At 35.9% G+C, this 21,844-nt stretch overlaps 1 protein-coding gene across 1 annotated transcript in view; it reads left to right on the top strand.

The window, feature by feature from the left end:
- Positions 1–21,844, top strand: part of LOC112154684 (melanopsin-A) — a 39,634-nt gene extending 17,790 nt beyond the window's left edge. The window contains exons 4-11 of the mRNA XM_024285816.2: positions 1,047–1,250; positions 4,276–4,447; positions 7,108–7,269; positions 9,568–9,675; positions 10,924–11,095; positions 11,198–11,302; positions 17,146–17,217; positions 19,877–21,844. Of these exons, the coding sequence (XP_024141584.1) occupies positions 1,047–1,250; positions 4,276–4,447; positions 7,108–7,269; positions 9,568–9,675; positions 10,924–11,095; positions 11,198–11,302; positions 17,146–17,217; positions 19,877–20,077 (1,196 nt within the window). The 3' untranslated portion in view covers positions 20,078–21,844. The remainder of the gene's footprint in view (positions 1–1,046; positions 1,251–4,275; positions 4,448–7,107; positions 7,270–9,567; positions 9,676–10,923; positions 11,096–11,197; positions 11,303–17,145; positions 17,218–19,876) is intronic.

The following is a 21,844-nucleotide window of genomic DNA, read 5'->3' as shown; positions in this document are numbered from 1 at the left end:
GCACTTTAGTGTTGGGATTAATCACAATTAATCGCGTTTAGTGTTGGGAATAATCACGATTAATTGCAATTTAGTGTTTTGATCAATCACAGTTAATCGCGTTTTAGTGTTGGGATTAATCACGATTAATCGCACTTTAGCATTGGAATTAATCATGATTAATCACACTTTAGTGTTGGATTAATCACGATTAATCACACTTTAGTATTGGGATTAATTGCGGTATCGCGTTTTAGTGTTGGGATTAATCACAGTTAATCGCGTTTAGTGTTGGGATTAATCTCGATTAATTGCACTTTAGTGTTGGGATCAATCACAGTTAATCGCGTTTTAGTGTTGGGATTAATCACGATTAATCTCACTTTAGTATTGGAATTAATCACGATTAATCACACTTTAGTGTTGGATTAATCACGATTAATCACACTTTAGTGTTGGGATTAATCACGATTAATTGCATATTAGTGGGGATTAATCACAATTAATCGCACTTTAGTGTTGGGATTAATCACGATTAATCGCAATTTTTACCAGGTAAAATTTATGTGTACAATATACCAGACCACTGATGAAATAGTCCGCTTTTTGTGAAAAAGTGATCTAAACCACAATATTATCAAGAATAAAGAACTAAAAACTGATTGAAAATGTATTTCTTTTGTAAGTGACCATGGTATAAGCAGGATAATACCTGACGAAATGTTGGAAGCCTGAACCGCTGAGTTAAAGCGAAGGACTGTTTCTTCGATTAATTTGCGTTAATACATATTAACGTTCACAGCCCTAATTATTAATTAAACTATATGTATTTTAAATAGTAAGTGAAAGTAGTGCAGAAAATATTTATTACAGTTATGTCTGTAAGCAAATTAGAAGAGGGGAGGTACTGCAATAAAAAATCAAAAATTGTATCTTTTCTACATTTTGTAGTAAATATTGCAACATAAAGGAGGTTTGAAGCTTTAAAAAACGTTTCAAGATGAGCATGTTTCATGCATTTTTCTTCTTTTCTACATCTCCTCTTTCTTGGGTTTGCTTCCCTGCAGGCTGTGAGCTGTACGCCTTCTGCGGCGCTCTGTTTGGTATCTGCAGCATGATGACCCTGATGGTGATCGCCGTGGATCGATGCGTGGTCATCACCAGGCCTTTGGCCTCTCTGGGAGCGATGTCTAACAAGAAAGCCTTGAGCTTTGTGGCTGCTGCCTGGGTCTACTCCATGGGCTGGAGTCTGCCTCCTTTCTTTGGCTGGAGTGAGTATTTAAAGTCATTTCTCCAACTTGTTTTACCTCCTCACTACTTTTACTTAAGCACATCAAACTCTACATATTTCCTGATGGAATTTTCAGTTGTCAAAGCTTTCTTTAGTTGATTTTAGACGTGAAAGGGAAAAAGTTGCATAAAACATCAACCGTTATTGTCAATGCATCTGTCACCAACGGCTCCCATCCCTCACTTGTTTGCTTCTTTTTCACACCATCGTTCCAATGACTGATGTTCCCCCACTCCATTCTTGGAAAAAGCCACAACATTTCCTGGAAAGTCACTCAATAGTTCCTGTTTTTAAGCATTTCTTCAGAAAACAGTGAAACACGTCAATTATAACAAAGGTTTGATGAGGTAATTAGTAACAAATTTCAATTTTAATGAAGGTTCTTGGATAAATGTGCACAATCTTTGACCGTTTATCTAAAAAGCAATGGCGTTGGGCGGAAATCAGGCACTCCAACACAGAAAAGCAAGTTGCACTTCTGTCTACCTTAATTTGTCATCATGTTGATTGTTAAGAGGGTGTCTTGTTGACGATCACAGGAGAAAACCGCCAAACAGGCATGTTTGTGTTGCTGAAGTGGCTACATATGTGGTCCCCCCCCACTCCCTCCCCTTAGATTATCTGAAGGGGTTTAAAGACAAAAGCAGTAAAAACAAGCACTGAACATCTTGCAACATTGCTGTTATCCTGGTCATTTCCAGTCTACTCTGAAGTGAAATCTCAGTCTTTGTGCCCCCCTATCCTGTTACAATCAGTGTTGCCAGATTGGGAGATTTCCCATCCAATTGGGTGGTTTTGATTCTAAGTTTTGCCAACAAAGACAGGTTGGACTGGGTTATCTATTTCTAACTCATGCCTGTGTACGCTGACAAAAGCAGTGGAGAAGTTAAACGTTTCCTTGAGCTAAAATCTTATCTTGCTGACCACGGAACCACAAAGTGTTTGGTTTCCATCCTCTGTGTGTTTTTGGACCCACTGCTGCATGATGAAGTTGTAATGTAAATAGTTATTGATGTTGTTCTTTTCTGGTGTTTTTATTGTGTTATTCTTGTGGTTCTGGGGAGAGATAATGAATCTTTCCCTGTAGGGGTGTGTGAGCCTGGGGGGGTGCATAGCAAACAGCCTCCTCTGAGGATTTTACTACTTTGATTCCTAAAGTCCTTTTGAAGACTCACTGATATCAGCAGGTAGTTTGGATTCTGCTACATTATACTTTAACACGGTTTCAACTAGATTTGTTTTAATGACATTTTAAGCTCTCCATCAAAATTTAGCAAAGTTGGAATAATTTCCTGAGCGTAGAAACTTTCAATGATGGTGCGATATGATCCACGAACTTATTAAAATTAAGTTTAAAAAATCAGTGTTTCTGCTCACAGATCACTGTTGACTCTTTTTTGGCTCTAACCGCAGTGAGAGAGTAGCCAGCAATTCTGAGAAGACACAGGGTGGGGTTACAAACATCTGGATGAGTTCATGTTATTTAATGAAGTAAAATGGCAATTTAAGGTTTCTAGTTATCGAACATAAATTTGGAAGCATCAGCCTGTTTGGTTGCCTGAAAGAATGTTGGAGTCTGAAATGACAGATTTTATGAAAAAAAAAATTAGAATCAAAAAGACTGAAGATTACCATGGACTCACATTAGACTCAGTTTTTGATTTTCTGTTCACATTTTCTTTTACCCGAAGAAAACTTGAATTAATTTGATTGACTTGATTTTCCTTTAATTGACTTGTATTTTGATTTGAATTGATTTCATTTGATCTTAAATTTTTTAGATTTGATTTACTTGATTTTATTTGGTTAGATTTGATTTACTTGATTTTGATTTGATTTTAGTTTGATTCGATTTGATTAACTTGATTTTTATTTGATTTGAATTTGATTTAACTGACTTAATTTTGATTTGATTGATTGAAAATCAAATCAAGTAAATCAAATCAAATCAAAATCATAATCACTAATTAAAAAATGCATAATAGACAAAGTAAGAGCCAACAAAACTGTTGATGCTGTTTAATCAGAATAAAAAGACATAACCCTTACATTTTATGAACATATGCACCAATAAAACAGGTTGACATGTCTTCTGTTATCATTTCATTTTAACCTTTTGTGTTAAAATGGATGCAGATATTCTATATGTTGGAAAAATATCTTAATTAATTGTCTTTTACTTTTCAGATGATCTTTATTGTCACTCTGCAGTAAAAAAAAACAGCAGAATTAAATGATAAAATGCAGTTTAAACTGTTGTTTCTGGGTTTTTAAAATCAATATTAAAAACATGTAAAACTGTGATTACAACACGTATTTAATTTGTTTTTATTCTATTTTAATGTGTTTTCTTTCATGATTTGAATTCCTGTTTTATTCATAACAGATGAAACATTAATTAAAACTCACTTGTGTGTTTACTTCTTAATCATGACTTAATTCACAGAAACAGGAACTGAAAGATTTGAAACATTTTATTGCTTTTTGCTTCACAGCAAACCTTCATCAGAGAGCAGTGGAGGGAATTTCAAGCATTTTGTTAAGATGAGCACACATTCCTTCAAAAAGTTGAACAGCAAATTGAGCCATTTATCAGAGAGATGAACAAAGTCAGCAATAATCTAAGAGGGGACTCACTGTTTACCCACAGCTGGCAGGTTTGTCCTGGGAGAAACAGATGCTCTTTTCTACTAGTATTGAAATACGATCTACATATTTATTTAGCTTGTAACTGTTGTTGAATAGAGTCACTCATATTTTGCATTTTAAATACGTACCATAAAGGCAACATAAATATGTCCTCTGTAGACGACAACCTCAATAACTCCCAAAAGCTCCGTAAGTGGAAAGGGGCGGGGCTTAGATCATTTTTTTTTATAATTGCTAAAATGATACATTTTGAAAAAAAAAATCAACTTGTTCTTAACAGAATTTATTGACTTGAGGTCTATTTAACAAGTGGAGTTCTATGTGGTATTAAAGTTAAGATGTGTGTTTTTCTGCAGGTGCCTACGTTCCTGAGGGTCTGATGACGTCTTGTTCCTGGGACTACATGACCTTCACTCCATCAGTGCGCTCCTACACCATGCTGCTGTTCACCTTCGTGTTCTTCATCCCCCTTTTCATCATCATCTTCTGTTACTGCCGCATCTTCAGGGCCATCCGACACACAACGCGGTTAGTACATGCTCGCAAACAGTCAGAACGTACATGTCAAAGTAACAATCATTCCAAAAAAAAAACATGTCACACATATTATTTAAATATACATTTAAAAATGCAATTAAATTGTGTTTGAGGAACAGTGTGTAAAAGCAAAAAAGGTTAAAACGTCATAAATAAAACATTTACATACATGTTTTCATCAGTTTTGAAGAAAAATCTTTAAAAGGCAAATATTTAATAATTCCAGATTAAATGAGTCAAATTAATTATGATTTTAATTTAGAAACCAAATGCACATGTATCCATGTTGGTAGATATAAAACTGTACATGCAGCAATTAGTCCTACAAAGCAAGGAAATGGTTCCTGATTAAAACTTTTTTTTTTTTTAAGAACTTAAAAATGAGAAAATTGTAGCTGAACGTTGAAGGGAAAAAAAACAGTTTAGGAGTTTGACACAGGATTATAGCTTGATGACATCACCGTGGCTGCAAAAACCAGCTTTGCTCCCCTGTTAATAATCTGATCGTTACCTGAAGACTATTAATATAAACTTTTCAATAAAGTTTTATAAGTAATTTCAAAAATGTTGAGTGTTGAGTTTTATCCTGTTGGTGAAATTAAATCTTATTTCTGCAAATCTTTTCTCATTTAAGTTAAGCAATAAGCTGATGATAAAATAAATCCGAAATAAATCTAAACAGAAATCCGTTTTCTACAATCATTAAAATAAAAGACAAAAAGAAGAAGTATTTTTTTTGCCAACACGTTTTACACCAAGATTATAGGATTTTTGGTACTTTACTTATTATGTCTTTTACCTGGAAACTTTTATTTATGCAAAAAAAGAGCCAAGATTAAAGCAAAATAAAATAAAGATTAACATAGATTTTAGGTATTCATTCAATTTTCTTCATGTTGGACGAGAATACACGTTTATATTAAGACTATTTTGTTCAGAAAAGCTCAAACCTTTCTCTGTGTATTTTGAATAGCATATTACCTTTTTACCCTCCACTTACTACCTTGGTCAATAAATTACACAAGTTTAGATTTTTGTGAGAAGAAGAAGTCCAAGAGCATACAGAAGTAAACCATCTGACCATGCAGACCAAACCTTGGAGCTGAAGCAAACAGTCTGAAGAAGAATGATTATAATTGATCCTCTGGTGATTCAGCATTGTGTGCTCAGTTATGTTTATAAAAACTTCCACTCTAAACCTTTCATTGGTGATATCAATATTACACAGACATATGATTGAGTGTCAAGAACAGGGGTGGGAAAACTTTTGGACTCATGGGCTACGAAGGGTTCTACAACAGGAGCAGATGTGTGGAGTGTTTTAGTAATCCACCGCATAAGAGAAAGAAATAACGAGGAATCTGGGTGAAAACACTACAAACTTTGATTGAAAATGAACGAAGATCTTTTTAAAATTTTGGAGCAGAGAAATGCTGCGTTCATGTGGTGTTGAAATAATTGGAAAAATGACAGAAAACTCACATGAACGTCAGAAAAACAGCAAATCTTCCAACACCACATAAAAGCAGAACAACTTTATTTGTAGTGCGCCCCCTATGGGGAGACACTAGAATTACAGAGAAAAAAATGATAACAAGTAATATCTTTAAAGTTTATTCCAAGCAGCTGTATGGCTCAGTGGAAGAGCAAAATATTGGTTCTGCTTTGCTGGATAGACAACATTTAAAGTTACCAGGACAGGCTCTGGACAAATTTATCAACTGCCACCGGATTTTTTTTCATTTTTTAACCGTTGCCATAGTCATGAATGTAGACGGTTGCAGTCAAGCGTTCAGAATGGCCCATTATTTAATATACCCAGGACTACTGGGGTGACACTTGGTATGGACGGCGGCCGTCCTGAGACATATACTGATCGCCCCATAAGAACAACTGCCGGTCGGCTGCCTAGCTGTCATCTGATTTTCGTAATTTTGTTAATCATCCTCGCTTGTCACTGGACGTGACCACAAAATGTGCCTGGGCGCTCACTGACCGATGTCAAAAAAATCATCCAGTCGCCATAAAATTGTAACTATTTCTTTAAACCTCACCGGTATGTAATTGCCAATTGCCAAATTTGCAGAAAAATGTGCATTTAGGTCGCTGCCTGGTGGCATTTTGGGAAATGTGTCTATAGCCTGTAAAAAAAGGATGGATGGCGTTCTAGTTTTTGAATGTTTTTTGGTGAAATAAGCCCAAACACCTTGACTTTGGAGTCATCTGCGCAAAGGGAATAGAGTTTTGTGAAGGTTTGTTGTGGTGCCGTGTCAGAGAACAGACATTAATGAACCATTACTTTGGAACAAACATTCTCTGATGGAAAGCCTTTACCTGAATGATGTTGCCTCTCTGAGATGAATCGGGTTGTGTGTTGTTCTTTTTTAATTAAAATAATGTCTGTGCTTCAGAAACAAAATCACTAAAACTGAAATCCAGTGAAAGAGAAAAAGATTTTAGAAAATTACAGACTTTTTTCCTTTCAATGTGACTGTGACTTTTCTTGTCAAAAATACAGCAATGAAAACAGTAAAGTCAGACGCTTATTGTTGTTCACAAACTGGTTACATAAAGACAGTTTTTGTTCCGTCTTTAAGGAGAAAGCTGTTGATCTTCAGTTATATTGTGAAACATTTGTCTGTGTTTGGCAGAGCGATAGCAAAGATCAACTGTGAAGGGACCAGAGACTCGGCAAAGAAGTTCCACAAAATGAGGAGTGAATGGAAGATGGCTAAGATTGCCCTGATCGTCATCCTGCTTTTTATCATCTCCTGGGCCCCGTACTCCTGCGCGGCGCTCACTGCATTTGCAGGGTAAGTGCAGAGCGGCGCGTGTGAGGAGAAGGATTTTACCATCCTGTGATTTCTAAAAGCCACCATGGGGACTGAAAGAAGCAAAGCTCCACATTCTTGTCAGGTTTCAGTTATAATAAAGCTGTTCTGAGATGAATCTATTCATTCAGATGCTACCTCAGGCTAAGGTCATTAGTGCGCTACTGTGAAAGTCCTCGGCAAGCCTGTAGATGTTCCTTTGTTCAAAAATCTGTTGCAGAGTCAAGGCTCTGCATTCTTCATGCTATTCAACCATAAAAACTCTCTACTAAATAATTCGCCTAACACTGAAATAAAGAGATTTACTCTTGAGTGTCTTACTCTCAATCTTGCTTGCAATTTTTGGAATAGACACCATTGCTATCCTACATTTTTTTTTGTTAGCTTCATCTCAGCTTTACAGGTTTTTTTTTCTCCCAATTCATGTCTTTTTAAACACATTTTTTGCCTCTTTTCAATTCATTTTTAGAGTTTTTAAAACAGAATCATTAACTGCTCAGACTGACACACAGGTTTATTTGGACTCCAAATTTATGCACAATTACTTGCAGCTTTACTTTATTGTGAATATTTTAACTATCCACAAAAAAATGTGTTTTGGTGTTTTTAATTTGTTCTTATGCCATTTTTTTTAGTGAGGGAAGACAGATATTAAGAATTTCTGAGTATTTCTGTAGGAATTAGGAACAGACAAAAAAAATTGTTGGACCTGAAATGGAAAGCCGCAAGATCCCCGTTTCTCTCCATTCTGATAAATTATAGTCGATTAGATTCAAAGGATTTATAATGTCAGACCAGTGGACAAATGAATGTCACTGGCAGAGATTGGAAATTAGATCCATGTTCGTCTTTGTTTTTCCTCATCTGAGCAAAGAGGATCTGGCTGCAGACAACAACATGGTGCCAAGATTCAGCAGAGAATCATTAGCAGAAAGTACTTGAACAAAAATGGCCTTTTTGGATCAAAAAACACAAATTTATCTGAGTTAGGGTTAAGAATCTTCTAGTACAGATACCCAACTTCTGCTTCCGGCTAATGATGTGTTTGGGCGCCATCTTGTCTGCAACCAGGTCCACCTTGTCTGAGCTTTCTCCTGGCTTAAAACTGTTCACCTGGACAGCTTCAATATTGGTTGCTAATTTTGTTGCACCGCTAATGCTAGCTTGGGGCTGTGAGGGGGTGTAAGCTAGCAGGAGAGAGTGCAAACAGATGGGTGACAGGAAGTGGGGGAAGCCTTACTCTGTAGAAATAATGTCCTTGAAAACGAAGGATAAAAACAGCTAATTAAAACAACACTGAGCACGCTTTTAAAATAGATCAAAAGATGATCGGAGTGGAACTTTAAAATAACTTACATTTTTTTGTACATTATGCACTTTTAAGCTTTCTTTAGCATGTAGTGCATGAATACATTTGTGATACTAATCTTCTACTTTTTTAATAGGCAAAACTTTCACTATTTCAACTGTCCTTCTAAAGGAAAACATTTTTTTTTTTTAAAACATTTATAAAATTTGTTGTTGGGTTTTCGTAATAAAGTTTTTTGGGCTATTGAAACAAATAGAAACTGCACAATTTATCAAAAGAAAATTAAGTTAACTAAGTTTTATGATAATGTGATCTTAGCTTTCAAAATCAAGTTTCTATAGTTGTCAAATTACTGTAACCACAGCATTCATAACTCCATTGTTTTAATGGCCTTTTTCTTGCCCTCAAATCTCATTTTTCTGCTCTCAGCTTAAAGCTCGGCTGTAGAAATGTTTCATACAAATCGGCCAATCATAGACAAAGGGATTTAAACAAAATCTGTGTTTCAGGTCGCAAATCCAAAAACAATTTAGCAAGCAAAGATAAGATTTTGCAAACAATGGTTTTACAAACAGTTTTTAAGCATTTTTTAAGCCTCTTTTGCAATATTGACCCTGGGTTATGTGAAAACTTCATAGTTTACACCTGCTTTTTCAAGGAAAATAACATTTTGTGCAGGTTTGGTTCATTTTAGTCTTCATGTTTAAAGATATGTCGTTGGCTTTTTGCTAGTTTGCGTCATAATTAGTTAAGAACACACAAATAACAGTGTAACACGTGTGTTGAGAACCTTTTTTAAAATGAACAGCAGGTTTGGTTGTGATTTTGTGTCCCGTTCCCGTCTGGCGGCTCTAATCCTGCACTGGAAGGACATACAACTAATAACCGTGTCCCACAAATCTGTTTAATTTCCTTGGCTCATTTTTCTTCCTGACAGCATCCTGTTCCTCATCCGTCTCTGTCTCTCCCAGGTACGCTGACTTGCTGACTCCCTACATGAACTCTGTTCCCGCTGTGATCGCCAAGGCGTCCGCTATCCACAACCCCATCATTTATGCCATAACGCATCCCAAATACAGGTAGGGAGCGCGCTCAAGGGCTAAACTTCACCTGGAGTGTCTTTAATTGAGAGCACTCCTTGTCACCCTCAAAGAACAGTGCAGACAAGAAAGTATCAGCCTGGTCATTAAAATAATAAAATGTCTCTTGGTTTTTACATGAGCTCATATTGAGCTATAGTTGATATTCTTGTGCTGACGCTTTGGCAGTAACAATGAGAGATGAGTTTTAACATGTTGCTTCTCATTTTGAGACAGCTGAAATATGCAGGAACAAAAGAGAAAATTCAATTATGTTTCTTTTTTATTATAAATCATAAAAGAGTTTATAATATACAGCTATTTACAAGTGAAACAATTTTCAAGGCCCAAATAAACTTAAAATAATGCCAAATTAAAAAAATGTTTTTCTTCTCTCATATGATATGCAGTATAAGGGCCACTTTATAAAGAACATTTTATTTTTAAAATTCCGACTTTAAATCTTGTAAATTTACAAGAAAATAGTTGTATATTTATAACATTAAAAGTCATAAGATATAAATTTATGACTTTTAATCTTGTAAATTTCAGAGAAAAAAACTTTACAAGATTAAAAGTCAAATTTACGAGATTTAAAGTTGCAATTTTACAAGAAAAACTCCTAATATTACTTTTCGCCCTACTACTCTGTCGTAGATTTTAAACTTAAAGGCATCAAGGTAATTGTTTAAAAAAAATCAAAAATCTTAAATTTTATAAAAAGCACTGTTAAGCATTCTAGCATTAAAATAAGACATTGTTTCCTTTAGATTTACTAAGAATCTAGATTTTTCAGATAGATAAAATAATTTTACTTTAATCAAAATATATTTTTCCCTTATATTAAGGACATAATTTAGTAGAAACCTGACTTTTCTGAGAAACATTACTTTATTCTTGAAATTTGACTTGAAATTATTTTAATTTAAGTGTTTAATTTCATAACTAAAACTTTGCAAACATTTTTTGAAATGTTACCTTTTAAAAACAGCAAAGCTAAAGTAAAAGTGTTTTAAAATGTTATATATAGTTCTGGATTGTATGTCAGAATTGTAAACCATAACTATTGATTGATTGACTGATTGATTGATTTGGTTTATTTCAATGCGCCACATCATGAAAAACTGGTCCAGGTGTCTTTTTCCTGTCTTATCTCCCGGTCAATAGGGTCATGTTTTCTGTATTGATTCATCTTGACGTTGAGGCTAACCCTCTATCTTATTGCCATGTCACCTCACTAAACCACAGGTCAGCGATCAGCAGATACGTTCCCTACCTCGGCGTGCTGCTGTGTGTCACTGGAAGGGAGCGTTACAGCAGCAGCAGCATTCACTCCATGCGCCGATCAACCCTGACCAGCCAGTCCGAGTGCCGAGGCCACAGCAGGCCCCACACCTCCTCCCAGTCTGAGAGTGATTCAGTGAGTGCACTTCCTGTCTAATATGGTATGTCTCTGTCTAGCACCTCCTTCGACGAGAGCTCTGAAGGACGAGTGACTGATTGTGGTTTTGCGTTACCGCAGGCACACTTCTCAGACACGGAGGACGACTGCTCTTCCCGGACACCTGCCAGCCGTCAATTGTCCGTCGATGTCAAACAGGTGCGCCGTGCCAGCCAGAGGTCAAAGGTGAGTGGTCAAGGCACAGAGGAGTTTGAGAAAACTGATGCCCACACCCCCCACTGACCCGGCCGAGTCACCTCTCACAGCTGTCTGTGAGTACAAAGGTCTTGTGTCGGGATCCTGTTACAGGAATATGTTCAAGGATCATGTTAAACACAATGTTTGTGCAGCGGGAAAGTCTTCTGCTACGTTCACACCAAATCCGATTCAGGCATCACATTCGCTGCTGGATGCTTTTGGAGCTACAAGTGCCTTTAGATGGATAAATAAATCGAAATAAACCTTATTAATCCCACCAGGGGAAACTGATTATGGTAGGGCAACACATCCAAATGCAAGTTTACCAGAGAAATTCTGGCTAATTGCCCAGAAAGACACATTAGGGATGTGATGTCAAAAATCATGCATCTTCGATCTGTGTCATGGTATAATGGCACAAGCAAAAATACATCGACATGAAGTTACATTGATTCACAAAGATGAAAGGTCCACACAGACAATCTCGCACACGTCTGACCTTGCAGCAGCTATACGCCATCGCACAGCGCTTGACAGCTCAGACAGAGGGAACCTAGAAACAAAGTCACTAATGCGTTAAAATCTAGGGAAATGGTCATGGAAAAGTGAGTAATGTAGGTTTCCATGACAACTGGCTCTGCTTATCACACTCTCAGTGGATTTGTTTTGGTTTGGCCGAGGGAGTGTGCCCTTGGCCTGGGACGTCTGGTTTTAGCCTCATCGCAAAGTGGAAGTATTGACTGTTTATGTCCAAGAAGACATGGAAGATGTTGATTTCTTTGAAGTGCTCTACAAAAGCATCAGTAATCCAACGTCTGGGTTCATGAGATCATTCAGAGACGCTCCCAGTACTGTGAGGTTCACTGTACTGTCTCTCTGTGGCCCAGTTTGGCCACTAGTTTTCCTGTAGTAGTCAAAGGAGGGAAAACAATAAAAATAAAACGACAGGATGTTTTTTATTATTCACTTAATATAAATAAAAAAATGTTACAAAGTTCAGGAGGAGAACTATTAGATTCTCCTCCATGTTGGGTTGGGACTCCACCCAATGATCACGTCAACAACCCGTCATGGGCCAATGCTGAGTTCCTGATCGGTTGAGGTGATGCAAATTTGATGCCGAAAATGTTACACTTTTTAATTAATGGCCAAAACGTGCTGCTGCGAGACCACCCCACCGCATCCAACGCTCAAATCACACCTCTGATATTGACATCGACACCCCTGATGTACTAATCACGTTTGGTGTGTACGTAGCTTGAGATTTCTGACATCTGATTTTTAATGTTTCACTGTGTCCTTGATTTCTGTCTTTTCTTGTATTTACTATTTAAAAGTGTAAACCAACAGCCATGTTTGATCCATATGATTCAATCTACATCTACAGCTTTTAGTCCACCTTTATTATTACTTACAAGAAAAGACTTTTAGCTCCTTTTGACCTGTTTTCCCTTGAATAAGCAATTTAACTGCTAGGAAAAGGTGACATTTTATGTAAAAAGTCACATTTATTTATTTAAAAACCAAGATAACTCATGACATGTCACAAACAACACCTGCATGTGCCCAGCCTCAAGAGTCAAAAGTTCAACAGGCTTTTATTCCCGATGCATCTGAGCTCTACTTAATAGACTGTGAATTCACCCAGATCACAGTACACAAGTGTCAGGTCAAACACAAGTGGACATTCTTTTCTGCAGTTTTTTTTATCCGGTTGCCCTCTCAGGAATGATTCACACCTTTGATGCTTGAGGTCAGAAATAGGTTAGACCACCTGAGTATTTTGTGAGAGTCCGTAGAGGTACGCAAGTTAAAGTGCAAATGGATCCTAAACTGGCACAGAGGAAATGTCGTGTATTCCAGCCAACAGCACAAACCTGGAAAACGGACTGACAGAACCTGCTTCAGAAAACACATTTAACACAAAAAGCTGCTGGGATGGAAGGTTCAAACAGTGGGGTCATCTGTTAATGCAGAAGATGACACATGGTGAATGCACGAGGGTGTTTTTGCCAATTTATAAAGGTAGTGTCGACATTAGCAACATAACATCAGATCCACTTAGTGTAAGAGCTTGCTCTTCAGCTCATTTAAAAGGAAATAATATGAACGACCAGCCTGAGAAAACCTAACAAAAAGATCCATTTGTTTAATGGATTTTGACACAACTGGAATTGTGAACCTGTCATCAACATCTATAATAAAGCTCCAGTAAATGATTCTTAAGCTGTTTATTTTTAGTTGTGGAGTTGCTGATTCAAGCTCCATGACCAGCAGCATTAAACCAGTAATTACGCTTATTTTTGTCTTAAAAAATCAGAGAAAAATATAAAAATAATTTCTGCAGTATAGGGGAGACATGATAATAAGTCACATTATTTTTGAACTTTTGTTATATATAATGCACACCGAACTATAAGGTGCATTGAGCGAAACAAGAGTCAGAGATAAGTCCGTCAGGCTTTATTAATTCAATTTGCAGTCATTTTAAGAGTGAGTTGCGACTTAAATATTGTGGGTCGCGACTCACGTGATTTGAGTCACGACTCACGGGACTTGAGTATATGCTCACTCCTTCCACATATTCGCTCATTTTATCAGAAAAACTACAAAGACCTACGGGATGAGATACTCCAACACTCAATTTATGGAATAAATTTGCATTGAAGCTTCGGTAAACCGGCTCCCGGGTTACAGCTCACGGCTGTGGGTCATAATTTAAATCTCAAGGGTAATAACTCAAGTCTTGCAAGCCGGAACCCCCCTCTACTTGAGTCGCAATTCGCAAGATTTGAGTCACAGCTCACAAATGTGAGTCAGGAGTGCCACCGGAAGTACGTCGGAGCTGTTTGGAGCATCTGGTAATTTTAGAATTTACTTGTAACATTCTACACTTTGACCGCGTTTATTGTATTTACAATACTTGTAACTCTCAACGTTCTTTGCAAACACATAAAAAATCTGCCTGATTTCCTCTGAAACTGTGACTTCGCTAGCTTCCAACCTTGTTAGCAATGCTAATGTGTGGCACGGCTACACGTTAGCCGCATTAGCATATTCAAAATAACCTCCAGTCTTGTTTACAACTCATAAAAATGAACATACTGATACAGATAAAACAAATTTTAATGTGACTATCCCATCTCCAAACCTTGTTCTTAACACGTAAAAAAAATAAAATAAAACAGTGTGGCACGGCCACACGTTAGCCGCGTTAGCATATTCAAAATAACCTCCAGTCTTGTTTGCAACTACTAAAATCAGACATACTTATACAGCTTAAACAAACATTACTGTGACTACACTAACTGCAAACCTTGCTACACGTAAAAATCTTAGTATGACTGTTCTACTCTCTGCTACATTAGCATATGCACTTTAACACCAAACTGAATATTTTGACGGAGCGCCAGGTAGCTCAAAAAATTGTTACTACATCAGTAAGCACCTCCCAGAATTAATCCAGATTATAAAACATTATGTTGGGTTTTTTTTTTTGCTTTTTTTAAAGTAAGTGTGCCTTATAGTGCTGAAAATACAGTAAACATTAAAGCGTGTGAACTTAAACGTGTCCTTAGCCAAAACATGGCCGACCACTCGCTGACTCATAATGAACTGTGAAAGATAATCCAACGCCTATTCTTGAGGTACTGCTATACCAAGTAATATTAATAGTGCATTTTGAGGTAAACTAAAACAAATTCAATGAATCCAATTATATTTTTGACATTTTCTGATGATACTTCCCACTATTTTGTTTAATAAGGAGTTAAGATCCAGTTGGATGTGAGTGGATGGATCTTAAACAAAGCTAAGATTTATTGGATCTATAATCAAATCAACTGATGGCTTTATTTTTCAATTTTCACAAAATTTGCTTTTATTTTTTTTTATACACACAATCCATAATAAAACTAAGTAAAACTTTTGTTTTTGTTATTAAAAGTCCAGAAAAATGCTGGTCATGACCACATCAGCCTTTCCTCCTCGGACCCATTAGCACAGCGCAGCAGACAGTCAAATGTGGCAGCGATCTATTCTAGCTCCATCCTGCAGATTTCACACGTCCTGATGACAAATGCGAACATTAATCTTGTCTCTACTTACTTAGTCGACCAGACCAGAAGTTTTAAATTAGCGTCTTCTGATGTATCTCATGCTTTACGTAACTTTTAGAGGGAACAAGTTTTAATTATCTTGAAGTGGAGATGGTTTAATCACAACCACTCTGATGTTTGGTTGCATTTCTTTCACTCTTATGAAATAAGCAGGTTTGTACAGAAGTGGAGGGAAAAAAAAAGAAGTAACCCCCATTTATGCATAAATCCACACAGTGAGACGAGCTGCCATTCAGGTCACAGTCGACGTGGAGTCCATTACACACGTTCTAAACACTAATCCAGTAATCTGGGACTTTGAGATTTAATCCACAGCTCGCATGATGTGAGCCCGTATGTGAGCACACTGTACTTTTCTGATAGTTCAGGGTGGCTTGTTCTTTATGAACCACCAATCAACTTCCATTCACTTCACAACTGATACTCAAAATGTTTTATGTCAATTTCCAAACACTCCTGCGTTCTTCCACAGTCAGGATGGATGTTAAGTGTGGTAATAGAAGTAAATTTGGGACAATTTTAAGTTAGTTTGAATCTGTTCAGCATTTAATCAATCATTTTTTATCATCAAACTCAGTACAATACCAACTGTGTTCATGTCGTGCATAAGATTGACCCATGTGTGAAGATTTTGCTGATTTATATATAAAATAACAGATTACTGCAAACATTTTATTATAAAAAATAATATAAAAAATTAAATCAAAATCAGGTTCATGGGAATTTTTTGTTACCAAAATATAAAACATTTCTGGTGAAACACAGAGGAGGAATTAGTTTTAAACAATAATTTGTTAAATTAGCAGATCTATCCATCCTTTTTCTTAACCCTGTATATCCATTTTGGATCACGTCTACTGCTGAGCGAAGGCGGGGGACACCCTTGACACGTCACCAGTCTCACAGGGCGCATAGTCACTCCCACACACTTTGTAGGGGGCTTTTTTCCCCCTGTAATTGAAACTGATTTCTAATCATTAAATCAAATTTGAACTGTGATTGATTGAAAATGCTCTTTACATTTTTATCCTGACTTATCAGTTGGAAAAATGCATTTTTCAGAATTGGATTCAGAATTGTAAAATATACAATGATTTCATATTAGGTACGGTACCAAAACCCCCTGAAATTTTTTAATTCAATTGACTTTGCTTTCAAATTTAACTCTAAATTACACAATATATTTCAAATTGGAATTATTGATTTTTTTACTTGTAAAATTCTTTTTGAAATTGCAAATTGAATTATGGGTCCTAAAACTTCCATAGAGCGACCACTAAGTAACCAAACCAGGAAAAAAAAAAGTCTAGATAAATCTGAATGTTCTGTTTTGCTGGACTCTGATCAATCTGCTTTTCTGGTGACTTGTTGAGAATTACTTCGTTGTTCTGGGAAATCACATTGACCCCAGAAGTGGTTTGACAACAGAGGACGGCGGGGGGGAGGTTTGTGCTGTTTGTACGGGTAATTGTCCGGTTTTCAACACCGGATTACATGGAACTGTAATCCTCAGAGAACTCTGGCACATTTACCCAATTAAACAGATTTTAAAAAAGGCCAATTCATGAAATCAAGTGGAGATTCTCCTCTATCTTTAAGGTCTGTTATAATGAAATCTTTTTTTAAAAGTCTGACCTTGAGGTCCTGTTTGTACCTAATGTCTTCTGAGTATAATTGACACTGAAAGGCTGTGTTTATGTGCACTCTGTTCAGACTCTGACAGAGCCTGAAGACATCTGCTTGTCCAACATCAGTCTACAGCCAACCAGCCATCTCCCTGCTGCTGTAAGAGTTCACTCATTCTTTATTCTAGAGCAGAATGTTGTCTTAAATGAACCAGAAATGTTTGTTTTTAAATGTGACCTTTACAAAAATCCACTGTTCATTTATTGTGTCATTTAACTACCACTGAATCACATTTTCTATAGTATTAACTTGTATATATTGTTTTATTTAGCTTTTTTATGTTTGTGTCTTGAACATTTGATCATTTGTAAAGCGTACCCACTGGTCTTTAATCATTCAGATTTTAGCCTAAAATTAAAAAAATACATAAAATGTTGTTTTTTTAGGATATAGTTTCTATAGAGCAACAATAGTTCATTAGAAATTTGCCTCTGAGTTGTGGGCGGGACTTGTTGCACCCCCTATTGTATCTCAGAGCTTGGAGCAGAGAGCTTGTTGCCTGCTCAGCGTATTTTCTTCACTAATACAAGCTTTTTTCAATCAGCATTTTTTGTCTGCTCCTGATTCACACGTATTTGTATTAAAAAAAATACACAGAAATGTAATTTTAAGCTTAATTTTCTTTATATATGTCCTCCATCATCAGAAAAATGCCACAAGAACATGTTAAAAACACCAAAACAAACTAGTAAGTGCCTATCGATGCTTGAATTTTGTTGGCATTTCTAACAATAACAAACATTTTCACAGCAGAAATGCTGTTTAGCCAACACTGATATAGAAGAAATCTAAAAGGAGAGTCACCTTCACCACGGCCAGTCCTTCAGAAATGACACGTCATCCTAACGTGTCGTGGCAGCAGTGAAAACACATTGACAGCAGTCCTCAGCTCTCTCAGCCTCCTGAAGGGTCTGCTGCCCACAAACCTGCAGGATGAAGCTGACAAGAAATCATTAACCTTTGAGTGGTTTTCATACTGTAAAACACTGTTTTATATTTATGGTAAATATGTTTGCTGATTACATTTACATACATGAATGTGTATTTGGTATTTAGTGTTGGAGCTGTTTAGTTTCTAGTTTCACCAAATTCTATTAATTATTTTTGTAAAATTTTTGCTGTGAAAAAAGTTTGATGAGGTTAATGTGTTTAACCTTTATAAATGAATAATTAAATATTAAAAATGTAGACATATACATTTATATTCATCATAAAACGTTCTTTTTACCATCCTTCCTGTTTTCCACATCCAGTATTAGAACAATCTTAAATAGAAAAACCCTTAAAGAGTAAAGTATAAATTAAAATATTAGTTTTAATGTTATGCCAAAAATGATGAGACTAAAAGGATTTTTATTATAATGTTATGGAACTAATTTTTGGGGATTAATTTTGAAGTAATTTAAGATTCTGAAGAAGGTTTATGATTTTTTTGTTTTTGTTTTAACTTTTCTATATTGCTCAAACATTTGCAGATTAGATCCAGACTATTCATTTATAACCACATCTTTATGAGATGGAGCTTTATTTTGTGAGTTTGTTCTTTTTTAACTTTTATTTTTCAGCTCAGTCTTTTTCAATAAAAAACACTAAAAATTCATTTAAAGAGATCATTTAAGATTTTATTTTTTTAAAACTACATTATCATTACTTGCTTAATAATTTCCCTAATTTCTTATTTTGTCTTTTGTTTAAATTTTACAAAACCATTGTTATCAATCAAATTCCAAACCAAAATCTTTACTATTTACACTTATCCATTTCAGTTTTACTTTAATCTGAAAAACAAAACTTTATTTTGATGATCATTAATGTCACAAAGAACATTTCTTCTTTTATTTTGACTGTAAAAATAACATTTAAAATGTTTTGTCACAATTTTTGTCAACATTTTTTTTTTCGGTGCATCATTTTAAAACATGATGTCAACATTTTTTATTTATTTAACTGTTTTTTTTTTTATTTCATGTCAAAGTTTAACTACATTTACAGGAATATTGGTCGTTAAATCTCGTCAACATTTTAACTTTGCACTTTAATATCAACATTTAAATTTTATTTCTTCTCATCCAAATAGAAAAGTAATCATTTTAAGGATATATATATATACTGTATATATATTAAACCTATTACCCACAATTCACTTTTTTTCTTTTCAATTTAACTTTATCAGTACAATTGTTTAATTATTATAATTTTTATATCAAATTTAGTTTCAGACTTTTCATTCTTAAGTTAATTCTGTTTTAGCAGATTTTTTTTCGAAGGAATTATTTTCTAAATTGTTGATTCTCTTTTAAGATGGCTCACATTTTTTAGAGTTTTTGAGTTTTCACTCTTGTTTAAGAAACATTTTTAAAGGAATATCAGCCAAGTAAGCTATTTTAAAAGTAAACATGAAGTGAAATAATTAAAATGATTTTGCTTTATGTCTTTCATGTTAATTCAAGCTTATTATTATTATTATTATTTTTTTTTATCTTTCTCAACTAAAATAGGCGATTGCTTTTTTCTACTATCTGTTAAAGTTTAACATTTAACAACAAATCCAATCAGTGCGATCTGGTTAAAGTAAATCCTGAATTAGAGATAGCATTTTGAATAAAAAGTAGCTATAGAGGCGTTTTAAGTATCACTCATCTCATCCGGTTAATTCATTCTTCACCTCTGCATGTTCGTTTCACACGAGCATCCACCCACCACCTCCCTCAAAAGAAACAATCTCAGGGCCTAAACTCCTCTCTCTCTCCTCCAACAGCTGGATAACGTGCTGAGGGAGTCGGGGTCAAGGTCTGGGTGCAGGGCCTCGACGTCCATCATCGTCACCTCCATATCCAGCCCCTCCATACTGCATAGTCCACCTGGTTTCCACGGCAACCTCAAATTGGCCAAATCCTCCAGTCCCGTCTGCAAAGAGTTACTTGACATAGCGAGGCTAGAGACGACGGCGCTACCGTGAACAGCCAGACAGAAGTACAGTGTTGTGAAATATCTTCTACCAGCATGCCGTTCACTGATTTACTCCTTTTTTATTTTGTTGCATGCACTGTGTTTGTGTGTGAGCGTGGATGCCCAGAACAAAGTCGGTGTGTGTTGGTGTTTGCACAGAGGCCGTGTGTGTTTGACCTTTTCTGACATATCATAGTGGCTGGAGATGGTTTACCTCAGAGCTGGAAGAAACTATTAGCCTTACAAAACTGTTCAGGGCTTGAGTTTAGTCACATTTCAGTATCTTTTAACCCACTCGAAATAACAGCAAGCTTTAGACAAACCTTTATTTTAAGCCAAATTCTGAAAAATCAAATGGTTTCTGTTGCTGTTGGAGACCAAAAGCATGATAATTATAACTCCAGAACTGTGACTTGTTGGTAAAGGTTTTGTGGCCTAAAGATCCAATCCAGACATAAAAATTACAATTTTATTTAAAATTTTAAATAAAAAAATGTATAGCGGTTAAAAAAAAAATCATTGATTTTCTATATATCAATTGAACTATTATTGGTTCAAGTCTGGATTATTACATTAGTTGGGGAGCAAAAGGTCACTTTAATATATTAAAAGGTGCTTTCTCATCCCTTTTTTTCCCTTTACCTTCCAGTTTGGGGATCACATTACACATAAGAAATTTAATATCTGTAAAAATCCTCATAAATCAAATTAGGGAAGAAAAATGTTGGTGTAATGGTCGTTATTTACCAAATTGGGAACTTGGATAGTTTTTGAGTCCATACTGCTTTCTCTTTGTGTGAAGTACCTTATTTTATACTCGGTGGTTTAACTGAACAATGGTATTTTGATGCTGTGACCTTGTAACCTTAAAAGAAAAGCTTGTGTACAAAGGATTTTCTTTTATTTTAGCTGTTTAATGAAAATTCACCGATCTAAGCTGAATCGTAAATGTCATCCTTGCGTTAAATGTTTGTTTTACTGAACTTTTCGCTCTCAGAATTAGGCCTGCACATATTTGAAGTCTTGAGCGAAAATTAGAGCCTGCATTATGTTTTTGATATTAATATTTAAGAACAAAAAACTGTTTTATTTTTGCTTTTTGGGATGTTTTTACTCATTATGCCGTTTCTTCAGTTGAAGGAAATGAATGTGTTTTAAAGCCACGCCCATCAAAGGTGCCGTCTTACTCTAACACGCATTATTAGCCAAACGCATTGACTGTACGTGAGAAGTGGACTGACTCCTTCCCCCTGGTGTTTCAAACAGGAAGTAGCCACTAGCTCCAAGAAGCCAAAAATCCAAAGACTTCTATAGAAAAATAAACATATTATTCTCCTATCAGATGTCTCAGTAAAAGGATCTAGCTTCACGTTGAATATTTGAATCGTTTGATTGACAGATTTCATGCAGCCCGCTTTCAAGTGGTAGGGGTATGGAACATTAACTGTATATAGAAAACTGGACAAAGCAAGTGTGACGTCACCTAAAGAAAATGCCTTATTTCAGGCTCCAGCAAAATAAAGCTAATTCAGTTGACATTTTTCAGTGATATGGACTTTCCCATGTTGGAGCCAGACGACAGTGATTGGTCAGTCAGTCTGAGTCAACGTTTCTATGACAACCACAGTCGCCAATCATGACTGAGTTCGTTGGAAGTCCACACACCTTCCATTGAAAGTGCCTTGGAAAAATCTGTCAATAAGATGTTTGAGGTGGGGGCCAGCGGGCAGCACATGCTTTTACTGAGACGTCTGATTGGTCAGTTTATGACATGAAT

Source organism: Oryzias melastigma, linkage group LG19 (assembly GCF_002922805.2).
Source record: "Oryzias melastigma strain HK-1 linkage group LG19, ASM292280v2, whole genome shotgun sequence".
Classification (NCBI taxonomy): domain Eukaryota; kingdom Metazoa; phylum Chordata; class Actinopteri; order Beloniformes; family Adrianichthyidae; genus Oryzias; species Oryzias melastigma.
Note: the sequence above shows the minus strand (reverse complement) of the source record. Positions and strands in the feature narration are given on the sequence as shown.